Source organism: Rhinatrema bivittatum, chromosome 4 (assembly GCF_901001135.1).
Source record: "Rhinatrema bivittatum chromosome 4, aRhiBiv1.1, whole genome shotgun sequence".
NCBI lineage: Eukaryota > Metazoa > Chordata > Amphibia > Gymnophiona > Rhinatrematidae > Rhinatrema > Rhinatrema bivittatum.
In genome coordinates, this window is record NC_042618.1 from 480908896 (window position 1) to 480929545 (window position 20650).

Consider the following 20650-nt stretch of genomic DNA (forward strand, 5'->3'; position numbering starts at 1 on the left):
GCATTGGGAAATAAACCTGTGCGTCCTCATAGGTATGTAGTATGTATATATATGTCCTCGTGTGTGTCTGTATATGAAGGGTTTCACATACCTACATCAGCCAAAATGTGCGGCACACCCACATGCATGCAGCAGGCAGTGTGGAGAAGGAGAGGCCTCATGGCCAGAAGAAGAGCCAGCAAAGTCTTGAACATGAAGGGAGAAATGCAGGACTGGCTCCCCACCCTCTCCTGGAAGCTCAGCTAACCAGTCAGGATATCCATAATGAATAGGCAAATCTATCGCATGCACACTAATTGCAGCAGTCCTGCAAAGCGACTGGCTAGCTGTGCCTCCAGGAGTGCAGGAGAAGGGAGAAGTCTGCTGCTCCCGGTACCCAGAGCGAGCCGGCGCTGTGGGTAATGTCTGCTCCTATCCATGCCCTGCACGCCAGGTTTCATGCTGTAACTAGGAAGGCGAGACATGCATGACTGCACGCGTTCTCAGACTGCACCTCCTGTTCCTGTGAGGTGCTGAGAGCAGGGCCCAGGAGCTGGGCTGGGTCTGAGCATCACTTAACACTGCTAACAATACTTAAACATCATCACTTAATAAATAACGTTAAATAAACTAGCAAAACCCAAGCCCTGTATATCTAGCGATCGACACAGAGGGATGGAATCAGCTCGGGCTGAAACTTCAGAGCGATGACTGTACAATTGTGTAGCTGTTTTGATTTAAATCTTTTTCTAAGAAAGATTTTGAGGAAAAATAAAAGTCAGGTTGGAGCCCGCAGATGCTGGATGTGGGGTTTTATTCATCTGAGCACTGGAAAGAAGAGGAGATGGGGACGGATGAAGCACAAACTCCAATGTGCATTTTCTCTATATAAAGATCTAAATGTTTGAATTTTTAATCAGTAGGGCTATTTATATTCATTATTTAAAGCCCGCAGTGTGTCACTACTGCTTCTCCTGTTAAAGTAACTTATGATTTCCAATATTCTGCTTCATCATTTAGAGTTTGGAATAATCTTTCTATTAAAATGAGAACTTGGTTGAGGTTTTTGTGTTTGCAGCATCCATTGACAACAGGTTTGAGTGCTTGCCAGGTTTTCCCATGAATGCCCGGCCTCATTATTACATGAAAAAGAGGAAAAATGTCACAGACCTGAGGGCATATGCTGCAAATGCCATGGTGGCCTTGACAAACAAAACAAGGCTCAGATGGGAAGGTGGATCCCTGAAATAGCCGACCAAAGAAATGCCAGGACGAGATCCCGAGGGCGCTCTGCAGTAATGTGCTGAGAGGCAGAAAGCTGGGATGACCAGAGCTCAAGAAAGGAACGTGGTGAGGCAGAGCGGGGCAAGAGGTCCAGGACCCTGTGAGCAAGCAAGTGCTTCCTCCTGCTGGCAGTGCCTTGCAGGTGGTCATCTCTGGGGTCATGGAAGCCGTACGGAAGGAAATCCTCTTCTACTTGCTGGCCAGCGTAGTGCACGGATTCGAAGACGCCCTTCTTCCAGTCTTGGCTGGAGAGTAGTGACCAAACTCTTTCAGGTCGGAAAACGCGCGCTGAGCCACCTCTCCTGGGCGCGCGATACCGTATTTAAATGAGGAGTTGCGCTAAAAAGGAGGCGCTAGAGACAACTGCGCACCCCTAGAGCCTCCTTCTGATGTCACTGCACTGACACCCCAAACTCAAACAGCAGTGACCCTACTGATGAAACGGCAGCACCGCAAATATTGCACCAGGCCCAGCAACACAACACACCATCTACTGGGAGCAATGTAGAACATAACAGCAGATAAAGGTTTGGGAAAACAGAACAAGCCGGAATGCCTCAGATCCCAGAACCTCTCGCACCAAAAACTTACCAGGTACTAGAAAAATGCTGACACAAACTGACCTGGAAATCCAAAGAAGCCTGATTCTGTATGTACTACTACTGCTACTACTACTGCTGCTGCTACTACTACTGCTACTACTACTACTACTGCTGCTGCTGCTACTACTGCTATTACTACTGCTGCTACTATTACTGCTGCTATTGCTACTGTTACTGCTCCTTAACATTTCTATAGCGATACACGACATACATGGATCTATACAAACTTACAAAAAGACAGTCCAAGCTCAATAGAGTTTATAGTCTAATAAGATAAACATACAGGACAAGAGACTTTGTTAAAAGAAAAGAAAGTTAGTCAAGACTAAAAGCAGATAATCAGGCAAAAGATTTAAAAGAAGTTTCAAAGAGGTGGGTGTTTAGATGTGATTTAAACACAGCAAGAGAGGGAGCATGACGCACCAGTTCAGGAAGACTATGCCATGTACACAGTGCAGCCGGGTGGAAAGCACGGAGTCTGGAATTGGCAGTAGAGAAGAACAACACAGATAGGAGTGACTTATGTGATGAGCGGAGTGCACGAGGAGGGGTGTAGAGAGAGGTAAGGTAGTGAGGTGCTACAGGGTGAAGGCATTTGTAGGTGAGAGAAGATCTTGAACTGTATGTGGAGGGGGAGCCAATGCAGTGACAGAAGAGGGGTTATGTGAGCGTAGAGACTTTGGTGGAAGATAAGTCATGCAGCTGAATTTAGGACAGATTGTAGGGAGAGAGATGGATCACTGGGAGACCTGGGAGGAGCAGGATGTAATAGTGTAAGCAGGAGGAGATGAGAGAGAGGAAAGGGTTCTGGTATGGGTGCAGTGAATTTGGTGAAAGATAAGTCGTGCAGCTGAATTTAGGACAGATTGTAGGGGAGAGAGATGGATCACTGGGAGACCTGTGGGGAGCAGGATGTAATAGTGTAAGAGGGGGAGATGAGAGAGAGGAAAGGGTTCTGGTATGGGTGCAGTGACTTTGGTGAAAGATAAGTCATGCAGCTGAATTTAGGACAGATTGCAGGGAGAGAGATGGATCACTGAGAGACCTGTGAGGAGCAGGATGTAATAGTGTAAGAGGAGGAGATGAGAGAGAGGAAAGGGTTCTGGTATGGGTGCAGTGACTTTGGTGAAAGATAAGTCGTGCAGCTGAATTTAGGACAGATTGCAGGGAGAGAGATGGATCATGGGAGACCTGTGAGGAGCAGGATGTAATAGTGTAAGAGGGAGGAGATCAGAGAGAGGAAAGGGTTCTGGTATGGGTGCAGTGACTTTGGTGAAAGATAAGTCGTGCAGCTGAATTTAGGACAGATTGCAGGGAGAGAGATGGATCACTGGGAGACCTGTGAGGAGCAGGGTGTAATAGTGTAAGAGGAGGAGATGAGAGAGAGGAAAGGGTTCTGGTATGGGTGCAGTGACTTTGGTGAAAGATAAGTCGTGCAGCTGAATTTAGGACAGATTGCAGGGAGAGAGATGGATCACTGGGAGACCTGTGAGGAGCAGGATGTAATAGTGTAAGAGGAGGAGATGAGAGAGAGGAAAGGGTTTCTGGTATGGGTGCAGTGACTTTGGTGAAAGATAAGTCATGCAGCTGAATTTAGGACAGATTGCAGGGAGAGAGATGGATCACTGGGAGACCTGTGAGGAGCAGGATGTAATAGTGTAAGAGGAGGAGATGAGAGAGAGGAAAGGGTTCTGGTATGGGTGCAGTGACTTTGGTGAAAGATAAGTCATGCAGCTGAATTTAGGACAGATTGTAGGGGAGAGAGATGGATCATGGGAGACCTGTGAGGAGCAGGATGTAATAGTGTAAGAGGAGGAGATGAGAGAGTGGAAAGGGTTCTGGTATGGGTGCAGTGACTTTGGTGAAAGATAAGTCATGCAGCTGAATTTAGGACAGATTGCAGGGAGAGAGATGGATCACTGGGAGACCTGTGAGGAGCAGGGTGTAATAGTGTAAGAGGAGGAGATGAGAGAGAGGAAAGGGTTCTGGTATGGGTGCAGTGACTTTGGTGAAAGATAAGTCATGCAGCTGAATTTAGGACAGATTGCAGGGAGAGAGATGGATCACTGGGAGACCTGTGAGGAGCAGGATGTAATAGTGTAAGAGGAGGAGATGAGAGAGAGGAAAGGGTTCTGGTATGGGTGCAGTGACTTTGGTGAAAGATAAGTCATGCAGCTGAATTTAGGACAGATTGCAGGGAGAGAGATGGATCACTGGGAGACCTGTGAGGAGCAGGATGTAATAGTGTAAGAGGGAGGAGATGAGAGAGAGGAAAGGGTTCTGGTATGGGTGCAGTGACTTTGGTGAAAGATAAGTCATGCAGCTGAATTTAGGACAGATTGTAGGGGAGAGAGATGGATCACTGGGAGACCTGTGAGGAGCAGGGTGTAATAGTGTAAGAGGAGGAGATGAGAGAGAGGAAAGGGTTCTGGTATGGGTGCAGTGACTTTGGTGAAAGATAAGTCATGCAGCTGAATTTAGGACAGATTGCAGGGAGAGAGATGGATCACTGGGAGACCTGTGAGGAGCAGGATGTAATAGTGTAAGAGGGGGAGATGAGAGAGAGGAAAGGGTTCTGGTATGGGTGCAGTGACTTTGGTGAAAGATAAGTCGTGCAGCTGAATTTAGGACAGATTGTAGGGAGAGAGATGGATCACTGGGAGACCTGTGAGGAGCAGGATGTAATAGTGTAAGCAGGAGGAGATGAGAGAGAGGAAAGGGTTCTGGTATGGGTGCAGTGACTTTGGTGAAAGATAAGTCATGCAGCTGAATTTAGGACAGATTGCAGGGAGAGAGATGGATCACTGGGAGACCTGTGAGGAGCAGGGTGTAATAGTGTAAGAGGGAGGAGATGAGAGAGAGGAAAGGGTTCTGGTATGGGTGCAGTGACTTTGGTGAAAGATAAGTCATGCAGCTGAATTTAGGACAGATTGCAGGGAGAGAGATGGATCACTGGGAGAGCTGTGAGGAGCAGGATGTAATAGTGTAAGCAGGAGGAGATGAGAGAGAGGAAAGGGTTCTGGTATGGGTGCAGTGACTTTGGTGAAAGATAAGTCATGCAGCTGAATTTAGGACAGATTGCAGGGAGAGAGATGGATCACTGGGAGACCTGTGAGGAGCAGGATGTAATAGTGTAAGAGGGAGGAGATGAGAGAGAGGAAAGGGTTCTGGTATGGGTGTAGTGACTTTGGTGAAAGATAAGTCCTGCAGCTGAATTTAGGACAGATTGCAGGGAGAGAGATGGATCACTGGGAGACCTGTGAGGAGCAGGATGTAATAGTGTAAGAGGAGGAGATGAGAGAGTGGAAAGGGTTCTGGTATGGGTGCAGTGACTTTGGTGAAAGATAAGTCGTGCAGCTGAATTTAGGACAGATTGCAGGGAGAGAGATGGATCACTGGGAGACCTGTGAGGAGCAGGATGTAATAGTGTAAGAGGAGGAGATGAGAGAGAGGAAAGGGTTCTGGTATGGGTGCAGTGACTTTGGTGAAAGATAAGTCGTGCAGCTGAATTTAGGACAGATTGCGTGGAGAGAGATGGATCACTGGGAGACCTGTGAGGAGCAGGATGTAATAGTGTAAGAGGAGGAGATGAGAGAGAGGAAAGGGTTCTGGTATGGGTGCAGTGACTTTGGTGAAAGATAAGTCATGCAGCTGAATTTAGGACAGATTGCAGGGAGAGAGATGGATCACTGGGAGACCTGTGAGGAGCAGGATGTAATAGTGTAAGAGGGGGAGATGAGAGAGAGGAAAGGGTTCTGGTATGGGTGCAGTGACTTTGGGGAAAGATAAGTCGTGCAGCTGAATTTAGGACAGATTGCAGGGAGAGAGATGGATCACTGGGAGACCTGTGAGGAGCAGGATGTAATAGTGTAAGCAGGGGGAGATGAGAGAGAGGAAAGGGTTCTGGTATGGGTGCAGTGACTTTGGTGAAAGATAAGTCGTGCAGCTGAATTTAGGACAGATTGCAGGGAGAGAGATGGATCACTGGGAGACCTGTGAGGAGCAGGGTGTAATAGTGTAAGAGGAGGAGATGAGAGAGAGGAAAGGGTTCTGGTATGGGTGCAGTGACTTTGGTGAAAGATAAGTCGTGCAGCTGAATTTAGGAGAGATTGCAGGGAGAGAGATGGATCACTGGGAGACCTGTGAGGAGCAGGATGTAATAGTGTAAGCAGGAGGAGATGAGAGAGAGGAAAGGGTTCTGGTATGGGTGCAGTGACTTTGGTGAAAGATAAGTCATGCAGCTGAATTTAGGACAGATTGCAGGGAGAGAGATGGATCACTGGGAGACCTGTGAGGAGCAGGATGTAATAGTGTAAGCAGGAGGAGATGAGAGAGAGGAAAGGGTTCTGGTATGGGTGCAGTGACTTTGGTGAAAGATAAGTCATGCAGCTGAATTTAGGACAGATTGCAGGGAGAGAGATGGATCATGGGAGACCTGTGAGGAGCAGGATGTAATAGTGTAAGAGGAGGAGATGAGAGAGAGGAAAGGGTTCTGGTATGGGTGCAGTGACTTTGGTGAAAGATAAGTCATGCAGCTGAATTTAGGACAGATTGCAGGGAGAGAGATGGATCATGGGAGACCTGTGAGGAGCAGGGTGTAATAGTGTAAGCAGGAGGAGATGAGAGAGAGGAAAGGGTTCTGGTATGGGTGCAGTGACTTTGGGGAAAGATAAGTCACGCAGCTGAATTTAGGACAGATTGCAGGGAGAGAGATGGATCACTGGGAGACCTGTGAGGAGCAGGATGTAATAGTGTAAGCAGGAGGAGATGAGAGAGAGGAAAGGGTTCTGGTATGGGTGCAGTGACTTTGGTGAAAGATAAGTCATGCAGCTGAATTTAGGACAGATTGCAGGGAGAGAGATGGATCACTGGGAGACCTTTGAGGAGCAGGATGTAATAGTGTAAGAGGGAGGAGATGAGAGAGAGGAAAGGGTTCTGGTATGGGTGCAGTGACTTTGGGGAAAGATAAGTCGTGCAGCTGAATTTAGGACAGATTGCAGGGAGAGAGGTGGATCACTGGGAGACCTGTGAGGAGCAGGATGTAATAGTGTAAGCAGGAGGACATGAGAGAGAGGAAAGGGTTCTGGTATGGGTGCAGTGACTTTGGTGAAAGATAAGTCATGCAGCTGAATTTAGGACAGATTGCAGGGAGAGAGATGGATCACTGGGAGACCTGTGAGGAGCAGGGTGTAATAGTGTAAGAGGAGGAGATGAGAGAGAGGAAAGGGTTCTGGTATGGGTGCAGTGACTTTGGTGAAAGATAAGTCATGCAGCTGAATTTAGGACAGATTGCAGGGAGAGAGATGGATCACTGGGAGACCAGTGAGGAGCAGGGTGTAATAGTGTAAGCAGGAGGAGATGAGAGAGAGGAAAGGGTTCTGGTATGGGTGCAGTGACTTTGGTGAAAGATAAGTCATGCAGCTGAATTTAGGACAGATTGCAGGGAGAGAGATGGATCACTGGGAGACCTGTGAGGAACAGGGTGTAATACTGTAAGCGGGAGGAGATGAGAGAGAGGAAAGGGTTCTGGTATGGGTGCAGTGACTTTGGTGAAAGATAAGTCGTGCAGCTGAATTTAGGGCAGATTGCAGGGAGAGAGATGGATCACTGGGAGACCTGTGAGGAGCAGGGTGTAATAGTGTAAGCAGGAAGAGATGAGAGAGAGGAAAGGGTTCTGGTATGGGTGCAGTGACTTTGGTGAAAGATAAGTCACGCAGCTGAATTTAGGACAGATTGCAGGGAGAGAGATGGATCACTGGGAGACCTGTGAGGAGCAGGGTGTAATAGTGTAAGCAGGAGGAGATGAGAGAGAGGGAAAGGGTTCTGGTATGGGTGCAGTGACTTTGGTGAAAGATAAGTCATGCAGCTGAATTTAGGACAGATTGCAGGGAGAGAGATGGATCACTGGGAGACCTGTGAGGAGCAGGGTGTAATAGTGTAAGCAGGAGGAGATGAGAGAGAGGAAAGGGTTCTGGTATGGGTGCAGTGACTTTGGTGAAAGATAAGTCGTGCAGCTGAATTTAGGACAGATTGCAGGGAGAGAAATGGATCACTGGGAGACCTGTGAGGAGCAGGATGTAATAGTGTAAGCAGGAGGAGATGAGAGAGTGGAAAGGGTTCTGGTATGGGTGCAGTGACTTTGGTGAAAGATAAGTCGTGCAGCTGAATTTAGGACAGATTGCAGGGAGAGAGATGGATCACTGGGAGACCTGTGAGGAACAGGGTGTAATACTGTAAGCGGGAGGAGATGAGAGAGAGGAAAGGGTTCTGGTATGGGTGTAGTGACTTTGGTGATAGATAAGTCATGCAGCTGAATTTAGGAGAGATTGCAGGGAGAGAGATGGATCACTGGGAGACCTGTGAGGAGCAGGATGTAATAGTGTAAGAGGAGGAGATGAGAGAGAGGAAAGGGTTCTGGTATGGGTGCAGTGACTTTGGTGAAAGATAAGTCATGCAGCTGAATTTAGGAGAGATTGCAGGGAGAGAGATGGATCACTGGGAGACCTGTGAGGAGCAGGATGTAATAGTGTAAGAGGAGGAGATGAGAGAGAGGAAAGGGTTCTGGTATGGGTGCAGTGACTTTGGTGAAAGATAAGTCATGCAGCTGAATTTAGGACAGATTGCAGGGAGAGAGATGGATCACTGGGAGACCTGTGAGGAGCAGGATGTAATAGTGTAAGAGGAGGAGATGAGAGAGAGGAAAGGGTTCTGGTATGGGTGCAGTGACTTTGGTGAAAGATAAGTCATGCAGCTGAATTTAGGACAGATTGTAGGGAGAGAGATGGATCACTGGGAGACCTGTGAGGAGCAGGTTGTAATAGTGTAAGCAGGAGGAGATGAGAGAGTGGAAAGGGTTCTGCTATGGGTGCAGTGACTTTGGTGAAAGATAACTCACGCAGCTGAATTTAGCACAGATTGTAGTGGAGAGAGATGGATCACTGGGAGACCAGTGAGGAGCAGGATGTAATAGTGTAAGAGGGAGGAGATGAGAGAGAGGAAAGGGTTCTGGTATGGGTGCAGTGACTTTGGTGAAAGATAAGTCATGCAGCTGAATTTAGGACAGATTGTAGGGGAGAGAGATGGATCACTGGGAGACCTGTGAGGAGCAGGGTGTAATAGTGTAAGAGGAGGAGATGAGAGAGAGGAAAGGGTTCTGGTATGGATGCAGTGACTTTGGTGAAAGATAAGTCATGCAGCTGAATTTAGGACAGATTGTAGGGGAGAGAGATGGATCACTGGGAGACCTGTGAGGAGCAGGGATGTAATAGTGTAAGAGGAGGAGATGAGAGAGAGGAAAGGGTTCTGGTATGGGTGCAGTGACTTTGGTGAAAGATAAGTCGTGCAGCTGAATTTAGGACAGATTGCAGGGAGAGAGATGGATCACTGGGAGACCTGTGAGGAGCAGGATGTAATAGTGTAAGAGGAGGAGATGAGAGAGAGGAAAGGGTTCTGGTATGGATGCAGTGACTTTGGTGAAAGATAAGTCATGCAGCTGAATTTAGGACAGATTGCAGGGAGAGAGATGGATCACTGGGAGACCTGTGAGGAGCAGGGTGTAATAGTGTAAGAGGGAGGAGATGAGAGAGAGGAAAGGGTTCTGGTATGGGTGCAGTGACTTTGGGTGAAAGATAAGTCGTGCAGCTGAATTTAGGGACAGATTGCAGGGAGAGAGATGGATCACTGGGAGACCTGTGAGGAGCAGGGTGTAATAGTGTAAGAGGAGGAGATGAGAGAGGGGAAAGGGTTCTGGTATGGGTGCAGTGACTTTGGTGAAAGATAAGTCATGCAGCTGAATTTAGGACAGATTGCAGGGAGAGAGATGGGTCACTGGGAGACCTGTGAGGAGCAGGATGTAATAGTGTAAGCAGGAGGAGATGAGAGAGAGGAAAGGGCTCTGGTATGGGTGTAGTGACTTTGGTGAAAGATAAGTCATGCAGCTGAATTTAGGACAGATTGCAGGGAGAGAGATGGATCACTGGGAGACCTGTGAGGAGCAGGGTGTAATAGTGTAAGAGGGGAGATGAGAGAGAGGAAAGGGTTCTGGTATGGGTGCAGTGACTTGGTGAAAGATAAGTCATGCAGCTGAATTTAGGACAGATTGCAGGGAGAGAGATGGATCACTGGGAGACCTGTGAGGAGCAGGGTGTAATAGTGTAAGAGGAGGAGATGAGAGAGAGGAAAGGGTTCTGGTATGGGTGCAGTGACTTTGGTGAAAGATAAGTCGTGCAGCTGAATTTAGGACAGATTGTAGGGAGAGAGATGGATCACTGGGAGACCTGTGAGGAGCAGGATGTAATAGTGTAAGAGGGAGGAGATGAGAGAGAGGAAAGGGTTCTGGTATGGGTGCAGTGACTTTGGGGAAAGATAAGTCGTGCAGCTGAATTTAGGACAGATTGTAGGGAGAGAGATGGATCACTGGGAGACCTGTGAGGAGCAGGATGTAATAGTGTAAGAGGAGGAGATGAGAGAGAGGAAAGGGTTCTGGTATGGGTGCAGTGACTTTGGTGAAAAATAAGTCATGCAGCTGAATTTAGGACAGATTGTAGGGAGAGAGATGGATCACTGGGAGACCTGTGAGGAGCAGGATGTAATAGTGTAAGCAGGAGGAGATGAGAGAGAGGAAAGGGTTCTGGTATGGGGTGCAGTGACTTTGGTGAAAGATAAGTCATGCAGCTGAATTTAGGACAGATTGTAGGGAGAGAGATGGATCACTGGGAGACCTGTGAGGAGCAGGGTGTAATAGTGTAAGCAGGAGTTGATGAGAGAGGAAAGGGTTCTGTGTGCTCAGAAGGGAAGGGATGGATTTTGGCTATGCTATAAAGAAAGAAATGGCACAGATTAGCAGGAGAGAGGAGTCAGAGGACTGCAAGATTACGGGCTGATGGGACCGGGATGATTGTGTTATCCACAGAAACAGAGAGAGGAGGAAGCGGGGAGGTGGGCTTGGGGGGAAATAGAGAACGGCACGTCCTCTTGCACTGTGCAGAATGAGAGGTACGCATTCCCCAAAAGTGACCGAGAAAATCAGACCTCACAAAAGAGATAGCAGGAACAAATTGGCGTAATGCTGGGGAAAAGAGGAACTAGCAGCTAGAGCAGCCAAATCTGTGGGATCCTGCCACCAGGCCAGGGCCAGATCGGACCAGAACCTAAGCATCAGTCGGGTTATTTCTCTCTATTTTTCGCTTTTCTGAATTTTAGGCCCCAAGGTGCCCTGGCTTCCAGGATTCTTCCAGCCCAGGAGGGGAGAGGAGGGAGACAGAGAGGGGTGGTAGAAGGGGAGGAAAGATGATGAGAGGTTGGGGGAAGGGTGTGAGAGGAGAGGGATAGGGGAAGTATTGGAGGGAGAGTGCACACCTCCACCCATTCCTTAAAGGCTTTCAGGCCCTAATACACACAATTCTCCAAATGCTCAGGATCCCCAATATGCCCTCATGCCCTAGTTTACCCAGGGTCCCCAGCAGCTTACTCTCGGCTTCTCTCGTCCTGCTTCCCGGGAAGTGCCGTTGCTCCCTCCTGCATTTACCCAGGGTCCCAGCTGCTCGCCAGAGAATCTTTCCTCCTGCTTCCCGGGAAGTGCCGTTGCTCCCTCCTGCATTTACCCAGGGTCCCCGGCTGCTCGCCAGAGAATCTCTCCTCCTGCTTCCCGGGAAATGCCGTTGCTCCCTCCTGCATTTACCCAGGGTCTCCAGCTGCTCGCCAGAGAATCTCTCCTCCTGCTTCCCGGGAAATGCCGTTGCTCCCTCCTGCATTTACCCAGGGTCTCCAGCTGCTCGCAGGAGAATCTCTCCTCCTGCTTCCCGGGAAGTGCTGTTGCACCCTCCTGCATTTACCCAGGGTCTCCGGCTGCTCGCAGGAGAAATCTCTCCTCCTGCTTCCCGGGAAGTGCCGTTGCACCCTCCTGCATTTACCCAGGGTCCCAGCTGCTCGCCAGAGAATCTCTCCTCCTGCTTCCCGGGAAGTGCCGTTGCTCTCCTCCTGCATTTACCCAGGGTCCCCAGCTGCTCGCCAGAGAATCTCTCCTCCTGCTTCCCGGGAAGTGCCGTTGCACCCTCCTGCATTTACCCAGGGTCCCAGCTGCTCGCCAGAGAATCTCTCCTCCTGCTTCCCGGGAAGTGCCGTTGCTCCCTCCTGCATTTACCCAGGGTCCCAGCTGCTCGCCAGAGAATCTCTCCTCCTGCTTCCTGGGAAGTGCCGTTGCTCCCTCCTGCATTTACCCAGGGTCCCCGGCTGCTCGCCAGAGAATCTCTCCTCCTGCTTCCCGGGAAGTGCCATTGCTCCCTCCTGCATTTACCCAGGGTCCTCAGCTGCTCGCCAGAGAATCTCTCCTCCTGCTTCCCGGGAAGTGCCGTTGCTCCCTCCTGCATTTACCCAGGGTCCCAGCTGCTCGTCAGAGAATCTCTCCTCCTGCTTCCCGGGAAGTGCCGTTGCTCCCTCCTGCATTTACCCAGGGTCCCCGGCTGCTCGCCAGAGAATCTCTCCTCCTGCTTCCCGGGAAGTGCCGTTGCACCCTCCTGCATTTACCCAGGGTCCCAGCTGCTCGCCAGAGAATCTCTCCTCCTGCTTCCCGGGAAGTGCCGTAGCACCCTCCTGCATTTACCCAGGGTCCCCGGCTGCTCGCCAGAGAATCTCTCCTCCTGCTTCCCGGGAAGTGCCGTTGCTCCCTCCTGCATTTACCCAGGGTCCCCGGCTGCTCGCCAGAGAATCTCTCCTCCTGCTTCCCGGGAAGTGCCATTGCTGCCTCCTGCATTTACCCAGGGTCCCAGCTGCTTCGCCAGAGAATCTCTCCTCCTGCTTCCCGGGAAGTGCCGTTGCTCCCTCCTGCATTTACCCAGGGTCCCCAGCTGCTCGCCAGAGAATCTCTCCTCCTGCTTCCCGGGAAGTGCCGTTGCTCTCTCCTGCATTTACCCAGGGTCCCCGGCTGCTCGCCAGAGAATCTCTCCTCCTGCTTCCCGGGAAGTGCCGTTTCTCTCTCCTGCATTTGGCCTGCTCTTTCTTTCGGGAGAGGAGGAGGTGAGCCCTGGTGGCTGCTCTTCCTCCTGCCTCTGAGCACCGTGAGATTAGCAGAGCGAGAGACAGCTGGCAGGGCCCTCTCTGGCCCCCGGGACATAGCTTGGCTAAGCCTGTTGTAGTGTGGGTTACAATATCCTCTCTAGCTCTGGAGCTCCGTGAATGAGGGACCTGCAGATCAGCGCTGAGCACCAGGATGATAAAGTCCTCGAGAGCTGCATTAATATAGATGGATTATGGGAATTAAAAGAGAAAAGCAGCTGAGCATAGCGAACATTGCTTTATTTTGCAACTGTGGACTTCCATTTTGCAGTTGTCGTATGCTGATGGGCAGAGGGTAAAATGCAGGTAGAGGTAATTATTCCGGGTTCAGGAAATGCCCTCATTAAGAGAACAAATGTAACATGGCTGGGGCTGGCGCCATGCTCCTGAGCCAGCTGTGATATTTGAGAATGAGGTTCAAATCCTAGAAACAGAAACATGAGGGCAGAATACGGCGAGATGGCTCTCCTAGTCTGCCCATCGACACCAGCGTCTCAGCACTGCAGTCCCTCCGAGATCCCCCGTGCTTTCTTCAATTCAGATACCGTCCCTGTCTCCACCACCTCCACGGGGACGTGTTCCGTGCATCCGCCACCTTCATCCCGGGACCCCCTTGCTCCAGAGCCTCCTTTCTGTTGAGAGCCTTCCTCCTGTGCATTGTTGATACCTTGGAAGGATTCAAACGTCTTTATCATATTCTGTCTCGTCACTCACCTTGCAGCCATCATCACATTACTAAATTTGTTTTAGCAGTAGAATTGTGTGAAAAAGGATCCAAGTGCCCTCAGTTAGTTGGAGTTGGAAGACTATAGACACACTGGGGCCAATGTAATGAGGCCCGTTGTCCGCGTGTATTTTTCTTAGCAGGCAGCTCTGCAGGAGGTGATAAGGGGACGGCATGCAAATGAGACGTGCAGAAAAGGCACACAGTTGTATAAGTTAAAATGTACGCTGAAGAGCAATAAACCGCCTGTAAACCCACACTAATGTGGTGACCCGCGACCGATTCTCGGTTGAAAGCCTTTAAGACTGTGGTGAGTTAGGGGTCCGGGAGTGGGACCTACAATGGCGGGTGCTACAGCAGAGATGTGTAAGGGGCTGCAAAACGTCTTTAGTGTGCCTGGCATGTCTGTTCCCCTCTGCAACCTCCAGACAGGCGCTCACACTTAACTCCTGCCCTGATACAGCTTTCTGCACTACCTGTGAATAGTTCATTGCCTCCTTTCAAGGCGTCAGTATGGACTCGCGCTAAACCAGCTGTGGCTGTTTGAGCGGATTTGTGCGCGCGTTGTTCCTGTGCTGACCGCATTATTACATACACACGCAAGATTAGCGCAGAAAAACGTGCGTAATACCACACGCGAAAACCTGCGGCAGGTGTGTGCCGCAGCTTGCTACATCAGCCCCCACTGCCTTACCACATTGTTATCCAAGGACCTTTCTCTCCAGCGATGGTGCCCTTTGTGCAAGATGCTTAGTGGGTGATATTGCAGACATTTACTGTTGAGTAAGATTGTGATTTCCAGTGAAGTAGCAGGATGGTGATGGGAACGTGTCCCTTTTCTCCGGGTTCCTCTCTCAGCCTGGCTTGCCGGTGACAAGCCTTTGTGGTTCACATGCGATGCTTTTCTTCCTGCTGTCGCTCTCTGCACAGTAATTGGTAATCAGAGAAGCTCAAGGTCAAGTACTCTTTCTGGCGCACTTGTGCTCTCAGCATGTTCTGGCAGCTTCATCAACTTAAATTTTAATCATTGCTTCGGGAACCGCCTCACTTGACAGCTAAATAGCATCATGTTTGCTCAGTAGTAAGGAATTGCGCCATTGTGCCGGATAATTAGGTTCTTAAAACTTGAACTACAAATGTGTGCAATTTACATTCAGCCAATAAAGCTACAATAATTGTTTTTAATTGGGAGCGGATTTAAAAACCCATGGACTATTTTTTTTTATTTTTTTAAATCATTGCTTCTTACTGTTTTTAGTATCAGAACTGATGCAAGATACACGGGACATGTTGGTGCTGAGGGACAGGTTCATCTGTGACGTTGCTGAGCTATCCTGATATATTAGGATGTTAAAGAAAAAATGTCATTTCCAAGCATATTAAAAGTTATGACCTTTTTTTGAATTTAGAGAAGTTTTTCATGTAAGATTTGAGCATAAGGTGCATTTCAAATTAGCGGATTCAAAAAAGTCTGCCAAATTGCTCCTTGATGGTGAAAAAGTGCTACAGTAAGGCACTAGAAGAACTTTTGGGGCCTAAGGTGTCAGGCTCCTTTCCAGCCAATGCGCCAAGCTGCCTAACCTGTCGGGGTGCTCACCAGCACAGAAGCAAGCCTGGAAGACCAGAGGAAACTAGAAAAGTTCTCTGAAGAATCAGTCCATAGTTTAAGTTCTACGATGGCCTTAGGACCAAGTGGCACCGTTGAAAGCTGGATCAATTTGCCCCAACCAATCTACACCAGAGTTTACATAGCACATAAGACAATAAAAACAGATCTGTGGAAATCAAGAAAGAAAGAGGAGAGCAGTAGCCTAGTGGATTACATCAGCAGGCTGCGAACTAGGGAAGCCAGGCTTCAAATCCCACGTCAGCCACCATTTCCTCTGGTGCAATGCAAAAAGCTGAGCATTAAAACTATGCACTGAAATTCAGCAACACACTTTCCTAACACACCAGCTCATAACATGCTAATGTATCAGGAGTTAAAAAAAAAATGTGTGCACAGGAAAACATGATTTATGTGCACGGAGTATGTTTTCCACATATAAAGTATGATTCATGCATGTACGAAGCATTTTTTCTGCACATCGTTTTATGCATGGAAAGCATGCTTTTTGTGCATTAAGCATGTTTCCTGCTTTTCAAATACCAAGTACAGATCCCGCCATTGAACTCCAACTTCCATCCATAGACAAACCTTATCCCAGGAAACTTTATTCCACCTCGACCTAGGAATAAAATGTTCAGCACTAACGGGCCGATACAGGAAAAGGTGCGGGAGAGCGGGCGAGCTCCCGCTCTCCCGACACGCGCACAGGCCACTTTCCTGTGCGCGCGATTTAGTATCTGCCCGCATGCAAATGAGGGACCACGGTAAAAGAGGCGCTAGGCACACTAGCCTCCTTTTTGACAGCGGTGGCTGTCAGCGGGTTTGACAGCCGACGCTCAATTTTGCCGGCGTCAGTTCTCGAGCCCGCTGACAGCTACGGGTTCGGAAAATGGACGCTGTCATAATTGAGCATCCGTCTTCCGACCCGCAGGCCACCGGCCGATTTCAATTTTTTTTTTTTTTTTTAATTTTTGATTTTTTTTTAAATTTTGAGGCCTCTGACTTAATATCGCTATGATATTAAGTCGGAAGGTGTACAGAAAAGCTGTTTTTTCTGCTTTTCTGTACACTTCCCCGGCAGGCGTTACTTTCTGTATCGCGTGGAAATAACTAATAGGGCCATCAACATGCATCTGCATGTTGATGGCCCTATTACTTTCGGGGGGGGGGGGGGGGGGGGGTTGGACGCACGTTTTCGATGCGCTATTACCCCTTACTGTATAAGGGGTAAAGCTAGCGCATCGAAAACACGTATCCAAACACGGACTAACAGTGCGCTCCACCCATAAGAGAGCAAGAGGTAAGCCAAGGCAGCTCTCTGCACTGCGGAGTAATAGCTAATGCTTTCATTAACATGGGATTCCATATGAGGGTGTTAAATGCACGTTTTTGTGCATCGGCAGTAAAGTTTGTGCATAAGTGTGGTTTAAACTGCGCACTCTGCCAAATGTAATCTATTGCATCAGCCTGCTAGATTGTGAGCCCTCTGGGGATAGGGAAAATAGAGTACCTGAAGGTGATCTGCTTTGTAATGTCACGAAAGGTGGAGCATAAATTTAAAAAAAAGAAAAAAAAGAAACATGAAGAGAGGGTGAATGGGCATTGTCCAAGAGCTGCACCCAGTGGGGAACATTGTGTTAGAGAGAGAATTCTTGAGTGTAAATAAATTAATGTATTGCGTGTACAGCAGTTATCCTTGTGATTGGTATTGTGTTCTGAAGAGTAGTTTACAGATTCATCCTTTATTATTTATTTATTTATTTATTTATTTAAGGGTTTTTTATATACGAGGCACGTTTGCAAAACATCACCTCGGTTCACATTGTAACATAACTTAGCAACAAGCTTTACAATATTATCATTTTTTAACAGGGAGAGGGTTAACAATGGTAGGAGAATATGATACGCGAATTATATACATATGTACATATTAGTTCAAATAATTGAATTAAATCAGAGCAATTAGAGTAGATTGGCAGGGGATAGTAATAAGGGAAGGGGAGGAAGATGGGTATATCCACAGGGGTGGAGGGAGAAAGTAGAAAGGGCGAGGGTCGGAATGGAGGATTTTGTCGCATCTATGGTGAGAGTCAGTTCGTTAGTCAGGGTACGCTAGTTTGAACAGCCATGTTTTAAGATTGTGCTTGAATTTTTTGTGGCAGGGTTCAAGGCGTAGTTGGGAAGGCATTTTATTCCAGTGGGTGGTTCCTGCAATAATGAATGATCGCTCTCTGAAAGTAGGTGCTTCATGAGCTTAGGAGAGGGGTCTGGAGTTTGGCCTGGTGAGGCGTTCTTGTGGGCCTAGTCGGAGTGTGAAGCAGGAGATGTTCAGGGAACCATTGCATGTCATGGTTATGAATGGCTTTGTGTATGAGCGTGAGTACTTTATATACTATCCTGAAAGTTACGGGGAGCCAATGTAATGATTGAAGGACGGGAGTAATGTGGTCATGACGGTGAGTATTGGTGAGGATGCGTGCAGCAGCATTTTGTAATAACTGTAGGGGTTGTAGCGTACTTTTTGGTAAGCCTAGGAGGATAGCGTTGCAATAATCAATTTTGGACAGGATCATCGCTTGCAGTACTGTGCGGAAGTCAGAGGTGGGAGCAGAGGTTTGATTCTCTTCAGGTGTGGAGTTTGAAGAATCCGCTTTTTATAGTGGCTGAAATGAATTTTTTGAGGTTAAATTGGTATCTATCATGCCAAGGTTGCGGACTAGTAGGGTAGGAGGGCAACTGGGTAGTGGGGGTGGGGGAGAGACTGCGTGAAGGGTTGTTAGGGGAGAAGAATGAGTAGCTCTGTTTTGTTAGTATTGAGTGCTAGGAAATTATCGGAGAGTAATTTATTATCTCAGATAGAGCAGAGTTCCAGATCTTCATTGCATTTCAATGGAATCATTGATAGGGATGAGTATCTGCACGTCGTCAGCATATATAAAGTGCTGGATGCCCAGTTTGGAGAGGAGATGGCAGAGGGGGAGGAGGTATATATTAAAGAGGGTTGAAGAGAGGGATGAACCTGTGGTACTCCTTGAGAAGTTTGACAGGGTTGGATTTGTTACAACCAATTTTTACACTGTAGCTTCTGTCACTAAGGTATGATTGGAACCATAGTAGGGCTGTGCCAGCAATGCCAATTTCCATGAGGCGTTTGATGAGTGTGAGGTGGTTGACAGTGTCGAAAGCCGCAGAGATATCTAACAGTGCAAGTATGTGGGATTGTCCGTTGTCCATGGCTTTAAGTATAGATTCTGAGAGGGTGATGAGTAGCGTTTCTGTGCTATGGTGTTTGCGAAAACCATATTGGGATGTGGAGAGTATGTTGTGTTCATCAATGTATTCGTGAGTTGTTTGTTGATAATCTTTTCCAGTATTTTGGAGAGGAAGGGGAGGTTTGATACAGGGCGATAGTTGGCTAGTTATTGGGATCCAAATTAGGTTTTTTGAGAGTGGGTTTGATAATGGCATGCTTGAGTTGCTTTGGGACTTGGCCTAGGGTAATGGATTTGTTCAGAATGTTAGCGATGTGTTTGGCTGTAGTAGCAGGGCATGTGAGTAGTATTTTGGTGGGCAGGTTGTCTGATGGATGATAGGCTGGTTTGATTTTTTTGAGAGTGGTTTCAATTTCTAGTGCTGATGTATTTTCGAAGTTCAATAGGGAGGAGTTTGTGTTTTTATTGTGTGGGTGAGATTGTCTGTTTTGATTGGTGTAGTCTATTGGGGTGATTTTGGGTGCTGAGGGGATGGGGGAGCCAGGTGAGCTGTGAGCAGTGGAGGACTTACCCTAGTGGTTAGAGCAGCGGGCTACGAACCAGGCTTCAAATCCCACCGCTGCTCCTTGTAACCTTGGACAAATCACCTCACCCTCCGTTTCCTCAGGTACAAACTTCAATTGCGAGTCCTCTGAGGGCAGGGAAACCCCTCCAGTACCTGAATGTAAGCAGAATACATTTGCTGCTAACGTGAGAGGTGTCAGGTTGTGCAGCTCTGGCGCACGTAGGTTAGTCTGAATAACCCTTGCTCTAACAACACAGTTGCTACTTCCCTTAACTGAAAGCTTGCTGGGCAGACTCGATGGACCATTTTGGTCTTTATATACCGTCGATTCCTATGTTCTTATATTTTGGGGCATTTCACACAAAAATAGCAATGATTGGAGTGACTATAAAGCACCTACATAATTAACATTAACATTTGTCTTTATTTTTTTTCTTTTTAAAGCAACTCCATTTAAAATAGACCTCCCTGGCTCCTCCCTAATCCCCCGGTGCCTTGGCTGGTATCTTGCTTTTTTCACTGGCTCCGAAGCATTGAGCTGATGATGATTTGATTACCTCTCCAGCTTGGTGCTTTTTATCGCTCTCTCTTCTAGAGCTGGGATTTTTTGACTCGGGTAATCGCAGCTGAGGACATGCAGGATCCAAGGGGCTAATTTCACAGGTGTTCAGCTGGCGAGTCTGCATTCTCAGTATAAGGGTGAATGTCAGCAGCTCAGGACAATAGGCATTAGATCTGCCGCCTGTTAATGGTATAGGAAAAGCCGCCTTGCTGCCCAGGTAATTAGTAAGTTTCACTTTTGCTTTGTACTAGCGAAGAGCCCAGCTGTTCCCATGGGATGTGCCATGCAGTTAACGTTGAAGTAGTATTGAAAACCCTGGTTAGGAATTGTATATTTATAAAATTAGAAACTATAGTAAGAAACATGTAGCAGCATGCATATATAATGTGGAAATGAAATCCCCTTCTCTTTTCTTGTTTGTAGTGTCACAGCGTACCAGACACTCCCCAGAAACATGCCCAGCCACCGAGCGCAGGTGGTTCCCCGCTACCCAGAAGGCTACCGAACCCTGCCCCGGAATCTGAAGCCCAGGCCGGACAGCCTGTGCAGTACCACGGGCTCCATGGCTCCTCTGGGCGTCACAGTGGATGAAAAGCGGAGGTCGGTCCGTGATGACACCATGTGGCAGCTCTACGAGTGGCAACAGCGGCAGTTCTATCACAAGCAGACCACGCTTAGCAGGCACAGTTCCTTGAACAGCCCTAAAACTATGATTAACATCTCCGATCAGGTGCTGCACCCCATTCCCTCCTCCCCATCCCATGGCTCCATAGCTGCCTTCCAAGGTTACTCTCCTCATCGGGCTTACAGGTCAGAAGTGTCGTCGCCGGTGCTGCGAGACGTCACCATTGATCGAAGACACAGACCTCACCTTACCAAGGTATGATACTCGTGAAGCCCCGTTCCCCACGTTATTCTTTAAAGTCTCTTATAGAAAGGTACAGTGGCTCTATTGTTGCTGTGAGCACAGGGTGCATGTAAGACACACACTCCCCCATGCTGTTTTACAGAGTGAACAAAGGTCCTGGAGATGCCATGGGAGGTGGGAGTGACCCTGCCTG

The 20650-nt window shown here is 48.3% G+C and overlaps 1 protein-coding gene across 6 annotated transcripts in view; it reads left to right on the top strand.

Annotated features, from left to right (window-relative positions):
- Positions 1-20650, top strand: part of LOC115089239 (pleckstrin homology domain-containing family A member 5-like) — a 249729-nt gene that overhangs the window by 27136 nt on the left and 201943 nt on the right. For all 6 annotated transcript variants that reach the window (XM_029597341.1, XM_029597344.1, XM_029597346.1 and 3 more), the window contains exon 4: positions 20013-20469. In XM_029597341.1, the coding sequence (XP_029453201.1) occupies positions 20013-20469 (457 nt within the window). The remainder of the gene's footprint in view (positions 1-20012; positions 20470-20650) is intronic.